At 40.7% G+C, this 11,161-nt stretch overlaps 1 protein-coding gene across 1 annotated transcript; it reads right to left on the bottom strand.

Moving 5' to 3' along the window:
* Window positions 1-2,270: 2,270 nt before the first annotated feature.
* Window positions 2,271-8,358, bottom strand: LOC118825830 (putative ferric-chelate reductase 1). The gene is made up of 7 exons (XM_036596672.1): window positions 8,281-8,358; window positions 7,387-7,469; window positions 6,983-7,171; window positions 6,015-6,122; window positions 5,747-5,924; window positions 4,564-4,734; window positions 2,271-3,158 (listed from the first exon to the last, which is right to left on the bottom strand). Exons 2-7 carry the CDS (start codon window positions 7,465-7,467, stop codon window positions 3,112-3,114), a joined length of 774 nt encoding a protein of 257 aa, XP_036452565.1. The 5' UTR covers window positions 7,468-7,469; window positions 8,281-8,358; the 3' UTR covers window positions 2,271-3,111.
* Window positions 8,359-11,161: the final 2,803 nt, after the last annotated feature.

The raw sequence follows: 11,161 nt of genomic DNA, 5'->3' as shown, positions 1-11,161 counted from the left end.
TTTTGCATTTAATTCATATATTTTTCTGCATCAAGTTTTTTTCTGCAAAACAAGACTTTACACACAACAACATTTTAAACAAAAATATTTAATTTTTTTTTAACTATTCCAACCAATGTACAGTGTAAATGCACCCTCAAAGGTACAACAGTGGTTTTAAGGTCTGATTGTGAACCTTAAATACGTTTTTACAGGTGAAAAGTTCGTATTTGTACCTTTTTTAAAACAGAACAATAAAATAAAAGTCCTGGAGACGAGACGGGGTGTGTGGAGTCAGTACAGCTTAGAAAATATAATTTCAGTGGATTATGGTTATGTTTTTGATGATTTTGAGAGTTAGTATGTGTGTGTTGTTGTTTCAAAACAGTTGTGAAATAGAAATAGAAATATACATTTCTGTCTGTGTACAAATAGTTTGTAGAACTATTTGTACACAGACTGGCGACCTGTCCAGGGTGTATCCTGCCTTCCGCCCATTGACCATTGAGATCCAGCTCCCCCTGCGACCCAGAAGGATAAGCGGTTTCAGAAGATGTGTGTGTGTGTATTTGTACACAGTTTTTCAGCTCAAAATAAATGAAATGTCCTTTTTTTTTACGTATAATCAGCCTGTATAATGTACTGTACCCAGAGAATGTGACCACAGTGCGTGTTCATGAGTGTTTGCACACACAAGATTACAAAAGTCCTGCACGCTTCAAATGTGCAGGTCATTAAATTCACATGCAGAGTCCTTTTCTTTTTCCGACTCAGTTTATGAGGACAGTGCCGTGATTTCGTTCAGTACCTTATGAAGAAAAATGAATTTGTATCTAATGAACTGAACAGAAACTGTTCCCTGAAGTGTGTGAGTGTGTAAATGCCTGCTCTGTGTTTGTTTTCCTCACTGTGATTGGAAATACTGCATTCCGTTTATCAGTACTTCCTCATGGAGAATATAAGACAGTCGAAACTTGACTTGTTTCGGTGTGGGTGTTTGTTTTGTGACCCTGTGTTACCAGTTTTGAGTGCTGACCTGCTAGAATAGACAGCATATGGCTGGGCACCAGCAAAACCAGCATATGTTGTGTTTTGATGCTGGTATACTGGTCAACCAGCATGATCAGCACCAGACCAGCACTAGATCAGCATAACCAAGCTTAGGCCAGACTTTAATGCAAACTGCCTGAGCTATTCTTAGGTTAGAGAAGTGTGTAATAAAACTTCGGGCCTGCCAGCCATTTTGGCCATTTACATTATTTTTGTTTCACCCTTTAAAATCCCAGTCTTATTACATACAAAGGCTTATTATTCAGCAACTACAGGGACTTCAATGCAAACTGGCTGAGCTATTCTTAGATTATAGAAGCATGTAATAAAACTTTGGGATTGCAGGTGGGCCTATGGCCATTTAGGGGGTCAAACTGATTGGTGTTCTTTGTTGTAACTTAGATGAAGAGGAGACGATATTTTAAGACAGTTTTATACATAAATGCAGGTAATTTTAAAGGAAAATGTTGAGAGGAAATAGGATTAGTCCTTTTTGAGAAAATATAGGTTCAAAATAGGCTGTCAATACAGACTTTTTTTGGTTGTGAAGTGTCATAGTGTTATTTCAAATAATGTATGCAGAAAGTAATAATTCATAGATTTGAAATTTAGGAATGCAACCTAAAAAAATGCAAACTAATAGAGATGTAAAATTTCAAAATGAACATTGGCATAACTGATGTAAAAAAAAATGTCCTTAATTTAAAATTAAATATTGTTTAACAAGTTAATAATAAGCAGCTAAAGTCAATACTTAAGGGGTGATTTAACACCTTTTGGGACAAATTTCAAAAAATGATAACTAAAAAACGAATTAGAGCACGGCTTTGAAATTTTGCATGCTTGCTTGAATTAGATGGAAGAATTTTCTTGATTTTTTTCAGGGAAATCTGTGACACAACTGGACTGGTCCTGGGTGAGTAAGCATGGAAAAACATGGTTTTGTCTGCTTGCTTTGCTTACTTGTGGCAGTAATGTTTGTTTAGTGTAATAAATCTCAATCATGATGTGATCTGAATGCAAGTCACTTCAATCCCTGAGAACTGATCAGAGTTAATTATTAATGACGTCACATTAATGACAGATTTGAGTCACTTACCCAAACGAGTGTGAACCATCGTGTCAGAAAGATCGGATTTTAGCAAAAAATCGGATTTAAGCAGTGAGGCTTTGAATGTGAACGTAGGCTCAGTGTATCAATGCAGACAGTAAACGGGATAAATGAGAGAACAGCAGGAAAGTCTTATGTAAAATAAACTTTAATCAGTAATCTTGTCTGATCAAAACGATACAGGTAAAAATACAGTGTTTACAGCAGAACATCTTTTCATAAAAGACGTCTTTATATTAACAAGAGGAAGAAAAAAGATAACCTTCTTTTGTAATAACTGCATGTGCACCACAGACAAACACGAGTGCAACACTGATGCAAAGCAGCTGAAAGTAAAAAGGCAAATTCTGGAACGGGTCAAGGCCCTTTCTGAGGTCACTACAATAATAAACAAATAAGTGAGGACGAGCGGAGCGATATGATGTTCGGCCCATTCACCATGGCTTCATAACATTCCTCCAGTGTGTCCATGTTCACATGCACCCAGGTGGTCATGTGCAAAAGTCTGAACACCCCCGGTCAAATTACATTTGGCTGAATTCCGAAGTGAAAATGTGGAACATATTTAAATGCCAATTTTACTGCATGATTTCTATTTACTTGCTGAGTTTAACATAAAAAATACCGCCATACCATCTGCGAACTCCGCATTTTTTCTCTGATATGTTAAATTCAGCATATAAACAGTAATTATGTATTAAACTGTGCAGAGGTGTGGGCTCTGTAAAGCATTCGTTAACTCATTCACACTTAGAAAATCAACAAAAACATGGAATTTGACCGAGGCGCCCAAACTTTTCTATGCAACTGTACATACATACTTCCATACATACACAATCACTCTACCTAACACACACACAGAGACACAGGCAGCCGTGTTGGGCTGCCTTTGTCTCGGTTAGCCTGTGTACTTCATACGCAGCTCATAAACCCTGAGAAACATCTTCATAATGGTGAAGTCAGGAGGTCCTTTAAGACAGGAGGAGGAGACCCATAGCACTCAGCAGGATGGCCAGCGCTGTGAGAGAGACACAGAGAGAGAGAGCGAGATGATTAGCACTTAAAGGCACTGTCAGTTGATTTGTAAACCCAACTTGACCTATATTTAAAGTACTCTTAAAATCAAAAATAAAAAAAAATCAATGTTGAATAACAAATAGTTAAGTGTTGTGGAGGCTGCCGCGTCCTCCATGTTCCAGAAGGGAGGTGTCGTATGCAAATCTGTGCTGTGTGAACACCGTGACCCCTCCCCCCCCAAAAAATAGGCCATTAACCCCTTAATTAGCCATGGGCCCACCGGTAGTATTATTACACACTTCTATAACCTTAGAATAGCTCCATCGCTTTGCATTGAAATCCCTGTAGTTACTCAGTAATAAGCCTTTCTACGTAATAAGCCTGGGATTTTAGGGGGTTGTTTAATGTTATTAATGTTGTTCTTCAGTTTAAGGGCTTGGGTTCGGTTAATGTGGGCTGGCTGGTCACCGTGAAGAGAGAGTATGTGGCCATAGATGGCCTTCCTGCTGTTCAGGCTGGTCGAGAGTGGCCTCTATATGCCACAATATTTTTATCTACTATTGTAATAGCTCCCTTGCCTCACTGAAACCTTCAAAGCCCCGCCCCTTTCCTCCACTATCCTCAACGCCTCCATGTCTGAACGGCGAGGCAGAACAGAAACTGCTTACAACCAGAGCCATTCAGTCCTGCTGTCGCTTGATTTCACTCGCTCAGATTTGAGTCTTTATCTCTAACCTTGCCTCAGTGGTGTTAGTGAGCCGAATTTTCTGGTGGTTTAGCTTTCTTTGGTGACGCAGGTTTGGCACAATACAGATTAATATTAATTCACTGGTTTGTGCACAGTGAGCTGCTTTACCTGTTCTATCGGCTTGGAGAAGTGATGATCGTCCGACTGCTGGTCTACTATGACTGTTGACCAGGAGAAAGCCCACCAGCCTACCACCTGTACGAGACAGCTTTGCCGGGCTTGGCTGTCGTTATGTGGTAAAGCTCGGAATGCAGCTTGCACTTTTATATTGTATTGTGACACATTTTAGAACGCAAAATCTGGCGAAACTGTGCTTTTGCACTATGTTTGCGTTTGTGTGAAGTATGTTTCTGGCCTAATGCTACATTAACATTGCAGCGAACCAAAACGCTTACCTCGCGGCTTTGTAGTCATGTAGCTAAAATGTAAGAAAGTTCCAGGGTCATAGGCTAATTACGTGCTCCGATGAAATGCAGGTAAGAAAAAAAAGTAATATTCTGATTACAACAATCTGCCGCCCGGTGAAACTTGATTCTCATTTGCACAAACTTGGGAAAAATGCTGCCATCCCCCAAACCCCCACAGAAATGAAAGAGAGGCAAAACCAAAGTCGCCTCCCTTCGCTGTGATGTGAAAGTAATGCGGAATGCGTGTTTACCATGAGCCACGGGGTTGGTGAGAGAGTCGCTACCGCCTGTGCTGCCGGACACCGTGGCTGCAACAGTGGCGCTGGAGGTGGAGTTGGTGGTGTTGGTGTTGCTGGTAGGATCAGCCAGATTCAGTGCTTTCCCAGAGTAATACACTGAAGTAGGAAAACCCAGGGTGGTTCCTGTGGAAATGCAGCGGAAAGACTTCAGCATAAAAGACCAAAAGCAGCACTTCACATTTTGAGATTGTTAAAGGGCCCAGTTTTATTTATTTATTCATTTATTTTAATTAATTAACTCATTAATTTGCGTTTTATTTTTGTTGTTTCTACACTCACTGTCCATATTATCAGCTCCACTGACCGTATAGTTTCACTCTGTAGTTCTGCAGTTACAGACTGTAGTCCATCTGTTTCTCTGATACTTTGTTACCCTGTTCTTCAGTGGTCAGGACCCCCACAGGACCCCCACAGAGCAGGTATTATTTGGGTGGTGGATCATTCTCAGCACTGCAGTAACACTGACGTGGTGTGTTAGTGTGTGTTGCGCTGGTCTGAGTGGATCAGACACAGCAGTGCTGCTGGAGTTTTTAAACACCTCAGTGTCACTGCTGGACTGAGAATAGTCCACCAACCAAAAATATCCAGCCAACAGCGTCCTGTGGGCAGCGTCCTGTGACCACTGATGAAGGACTAGAGGATGACCAACACAAGCTGTGCAGCAGCAGATGAGCTATTGTCTCTGACTTTACATCTACAAGGTGGACCAACGAGGTAGGAGTGTCTAGTAGAGTGGACAGCAAGCGGACACAGTGTTTAAAACTCTAGCCGCACCAGTGCAAACCCGCTGGCCGGCCAGTGGTTTTATGTTCCAGATGTTTTTTGTTTCTCAGCTTCTCTTTATTCCTTTTGTTATTGCACCTCTAAGCCTGATATATGTAAACAAGCTCTGTTCTGATTGGCTGCCCTGTATGGAGCCTTGTTCACAAAGCAGGCTAAAGCACTCCTTAACTTCCAGCTTCGGCGTGAATGGGTGGGGCTAAACTGCCTATATTCAGACTATGTGTTATATATAAACTATATTCAGACATGTGTTCGATTTTGTGACATCACAGAAACAATGCAAAACAAAGCTTGTTGTTTTGTGTTTTTTATGGGCCCTTTTATGCTAAATTACTGAGGCATAAAGGCTGACCGCTAACGATGCCGCTGAAGATGGTGACATAGTAATTGATGGTTGCGGAAGCTTTGCTCGTGCTCGTGCTCGAGGTCGAGACGTTTAGGCTGCTGGAGGTGTTGAAGGTACACTTGACAAGGCTCTGGTTCAGGCTTTGGTTGATGGCCACTGCACCCTGGACTGAGTATACAGTGTTCTAGCAGAGAAAGAGAGAGAAACTGAGTCAAATGCACTTCAACTGCAGGCAGCTATAAGATGTGCTGCAGTCAGATATCGGGTTCCTTACCACAGTAGTGAGATTCAAGCCAGTTGAGGTGTTAGAGGCTGTCTGGAAGAAGAAGATGCTGCCGTTGTTGGTGTTGTTGTTGGCGCACACGAACACAATGGTGGCTCCCTGCAAAGAGAAAGTGAGTGAAACACGGTATCAAGGAGTGTCTCTGAACTAGCTGAGTGTTTTCTCTGCATGACAGGTGGGGTTAGTGGGAGAAGGAGGTGACATACGACATTATTGGTAAATATTACTTTCCCTTGCCCACCGGTTTTGATAAACGATTACAGGAAAACAAGAAATTAGTCTTGGAAAGTAGTATGATTGATGAATTGTGCTCAATGTGACCACAGACATGAACTGACAAGATAAAAAGGTTCGTCCTGAATGGAATGAAAAACCCATTGCTAACAGGTGTGTAAACTCAAAAACATAGCCATGCAATCTCCATTTACAAACACTGGCACGCTGAAGAGCTTAGTGACTTTAAACGTGGCACTGTCATAGCTTGAAATGTCTGTGCTGCTAGGGCTGCCCTAGACAACTGTAAGTGCTATTATTGTGAAATGGAAGTGAAGCAACAACAGCTCAGCCACAAAGCAGTAAACCATGCAAACTCACATAACGGGGCTGCGTAGCATATAGAAATCGCACATGTTCTCTTGCGGCGCTCACTGTTTGTTGTAAAAATATTTTCTTGGAACATGTTATACAAACTATCCAAACTATTTCTGTTCTTAGAGGCGCAATGGCCTCTAAGAGTCCTGCATAAAGGGGTTCTTACACATCTAGAAGGGGTTCTTCTATGGCATTGCTCAAAGAATGCCTTGTGGATCTTTCCTTCAGTGAGGATTTTGAGAAGGAAGTAAAAGGTGGGAACAGGTTTGGTAGCATTGTCTCTGCGTTCGTGATATATCAGCAGATGCGAGATGATAGTGAGTGGGTGAAAGAGCGCAGTGTGTAGCAGGGTGTGGCATGTGGCATACCACGTTTGGATCGGAGGCCAGGCCCAGCGCCACGTAGCCAGAGGTGGGGCCAACGAGCTCGAAGTACAGCGTGGTGTTGGGCTGGTACTGAGAGGAGCCAAAGTAGCAGGTGGAGGAGTTTGCTACAGGGTCACAGGTGGGAAAGCATAGCTTAGAGGTTCCACAACCCGAGCGAGTGATGTTGATGCTCTGTCAATCAGAACAGAAGGTCATTAGCATTAGTAATAGCATATCTGTTACTTTGTGGAGACTTTACAATGGTGACTGAACATGAAAATGACATTGTCACTGTCAGGTTAAGTTCAGTCATTTTCATTGGGGTTCCTTACACCACTAAGGGATGGTGACTTTTTTTTCATAAACAGAGACATGCTTGCAAATGAAAATCTGTGTTCTTTTCTTACCGACGATAGTGTGACTGTCTGGCCTTCGATGCGAGACACAGCGCATGCAATCGCAATAAATACCAGCAGTTTGGCCTCCATATCTAAAACATATACACAGAGTTATTTTCAAATACATATAGATAGATAAATGTACATATATATATATATATATATATATAGCAGTATTAACTTTGTGTAATTATTCAACAATAAGTACAACTGTATGTGAAATTGCAAAAATTTTCAATTAAAAAAAGCTTAAAACATATAAAATGTGCCATAACTTTCTCACAGGCCACATTTTATGTTTTGTTTTTTTCCCCCAGTAGTTTAAATTGAGCAAATAAACAGTAATTGCATATTAAAATGTGCAGAAAGTGTTCTCTGTAGAGGATGCGTTCACTTATTTACACATTTTCTATAACAAAATTAATAAATATACAAATAAAATTTTAAAAAGCACCCAGGCCATTGACATTAGTTTATTACAGCTATTTTTTTATACAAAATTGTTGCTTTTTAATCTAAATATTTAGTGATAACTTGTATGTACAGCAGTTGGTATATAAATGTTAAAGTACATTTACATTATAAAAGTAAATATAAATAAATGTAAAAATTGCAATATAAAATTGAAATTTTTGATATATCAAAAGGGTTATATTGCTATTCATTTAATATGATTCATTTTTGGAACAAAATTGGTTTTAGTATATAAAATATATATTCAAAAAATTAACATGTAAAATATGTATTAAGTATATAAAGTAAAACTCACTGGTAGGTTTACATACGAGTATATATGAAAATCTCTAACTTAGAGCAAAACAGCATCTTAGCCTTTACCAGCCACAAATGAAAAAAAAGAATTAAAAAGCAGTTTGAAATATTATTATGGGTTTTTGTCTTTACCTGTGTTTGTAGGTGGGCAGTGGTGTGGGCAGCGATGTGTCCAATGGTGTGGATGCTTGCTGAGAGTAATGAAGCAGCGCTATTGTGCGCCTTTTAAATGCAGAGGGTGTGGCCATTCTGCAAACTACATCATGGATGAGAAAAGAGCATGTTCTGAATGTAGTAGAACAGGTTCTAGAGCAGGATGAGGATGCAAAAGCACCGACATCACTTCAGCTCCCTGTACCCTGTTCATCGCTGGTCAGTTTCCTGCCACAGCACTGCTGTTGTCCAGATGTTATCTGGGCAGTGGTCCATTCTCAGCACCGCAGTGACACTGAGATGGCAGTGTGTTTCTGGGGTTCTTACAGACATCGGTGTCACACATTTTCAGACAAGATTGGCTCTGTGGTCAGAAACTGACCATTGATGAAGGGCTGGAGGTCTATAGAAACTGCATGACCAGATAAGCTACAGTCTCAGGCGGAGCTACAGTGAAGGGGTTTCTGATAAAGTGGCCGGGGGGTATTTTTACTGATAAAGTGGCCGGGGAGTAGAGACCAAGTTACAGACTGCCTATAGGGATCTTCCTTAAGGCCTTCAGTCTATCACTTTACCTTGAGGGCCAAAATGAGCTGAACATGGGGATGAACCAGCTAGAACATCATCAGAGAACCAATAGCAGAGATGGTACAACACCGACAAAGCTCTAAAAACAGTCGTTTTACTCTAAGCACTTCACTTAAAGTCATGAAAAATCAAAGTTACATAATTCTTCACTCACCCCAGGTGTAATCGGTCAGCCAAGACATGTCTGGAATCCGAATTTCACTCCTTTAGATTAGAACTGGAGCTACAAGGCTTGCACTGCTAGCAAACACTAGAAGTCAATAGTCACCCAAACCTTTTCTGTAAAAAACACATCACCAGATCTTCTCTCAACCAGCTCAAACCACGTCCAGGTCTTCGTTAAGGTAGAACAGACTTATGGATGTGGTACAGAGCACAGCAGGATCAACTGTGAGCTATAAAAATGAACAACTTCACTATGTAACTTCACCTTTAGACCTGACTTCCCTTTATGTACATGGACATACAGACACTAGATTACATTAATGATTTGTTGTTTCTTTTTATGAATAACGGTTAATCTGTTAATCAGAAATTGCTAATGTAATCTGCAGCATCCATGTGCCTGTGTGACACACATGAACATGAAGGGAGGTCAGATTTCAGCATAACACCCTGTTGTTTAATGCTGCCTGGCTCTGAAGGGAAAGTAGGAGCTCGGAATCGCTCCATTTTTGACCTCAGCATGTTTGAGGGAAAAAAACACTGTTGCCTCCATGAAAGTGAGTATTGCTGGAGACAAGCTAGCCAGCTAATGCTACTGCTAAGTGTGCTAAAGGTAACGTTCATGATTTCTTTACCTTCTTAAAACAGTGAACTTTATGGTAAGTTATAGATTTAACTGTAAGATTCTAATGTGTCTGTATGGTGACACATCTAAAGCAAACCTCATTTAAAAGTCGAGAAACTGTGCCTTTTTATTACTGCTGATGCTGTGAACATCCATGTTGATTTGACATCATACACATACATTTGTTTTTTCCCAGTCTGAGGTCTGAAATTCCAGGTTATGAGCTTTGAACAATTCAGCTACATAGTGAGGTTAACCACTTAATTAAAACCACCTTCTTGTTTCTACACTTACAGTCCACTTTATCAGCTCCACTGACCATATAGTTTCACTCTGTAGTTCTACAGTTACAGACTGAAGTCCATCTGTTTCTCTGCACATCTGTTACCCTGTTCTTCAATGGTCAGGACCCCTACAGGATGGTGTGTTAGTGTGTGTTACGCTGGTGTGAGTGGATCAGACACAGCAGTGCTGCTGGAGTTTTTAAACACTGTGTCCACTCACTGTCCACTCTGTTAGACACTCCTACCTTGTCAGTTCACCTTGTAGATGTAAAGTCAGAGACAATAGCTCATCTGCTGCTGCACAGTTTGTGTTGGTCATCCTCTAGTCCTTCATCAGTGGTCACAGGACGCTGCCCACAGGACGCTGTTGGCTGGATGTTTTTGGTTGGTGGACTATTCTCAGTCCAGCAGTGACACTGAGCAGCACTGCTGTGTCTGATCCACTCATTCGAACAGAGTGTTTTCTGAGTATACAGAGCTTCCTGCGCTCACACTGTCCTCACAAGCCCCGTGGTCAGCTGTTGCATTTCCACCTGTTTTGGAGGTCCTTGCACCTTTTTTGCACCTATTTAATTTTTTCTTCAGTAATATGGCCGAAATATATCTGTGTATGATTTTTAAACGTGGCCTCTAAATATGACCAAGCAAGTCAACATTTCAACAAGTGTTCTTATTGTGTTTAAATGCTTGTTTATTGTGTCAGTTATACAGGATTGTTTAATATAATGAAAGCTGGAGTTGAGGGGTATGAACTGTTTTACCTTTCACCCCTCATTGCTCGCTAGCAGCTCAACACAGTCACAAACAGAGAGTCAACAGTGTCCTAGGTAAGCTGATAGCAGTGTTACGAGGAACAGATTGGATTGTGTTAATTAAAAATATCTGAGTCCGATTCCGATTTCAGCTCTACCAGCCACTAGGGGGCCCTCCAGAAAGAGGTTAATATTGTTGCAAGTAATGTAATTCTTATTAAATCAGTCACTGTAATGTGATTTTAAGAACACTACTTTGTTACAGGACCAGGTAATCACATTGCTGTAATGCATCTCTTTTTACCACATTACAAGACCCCAGCACTAGTCTTGGCTGACCAACATCATCTGGGGTAAATAAGCGAAACTAAATTTTGAGTTTTCCTAAGTCTTTCACTTACACTGAGCATCTACAAGAGAAGCTATAGTGCTCAAACTACTCAAAC

The sequence above is a fragment of the Colossoma macropomum genome, unplaced genomic scaffold, assembly GCF_904425465.1.
Source record: "Colossoma macropomum unplaced genomic scaffold, Colossoma_macropomum, whole genome shotgun sequence".
Taxonomy (NCBI): Eukaryota; Metazoa; Chordata; class Actinopteri; order Characiformes; family Serrasalmidae; genus Colossoma; species Colossoma macropomum.
Note: the sequence above shows the minus strand (reverse complement) of the source record. Positions and strands in the feature narration are given on the sequence as shown.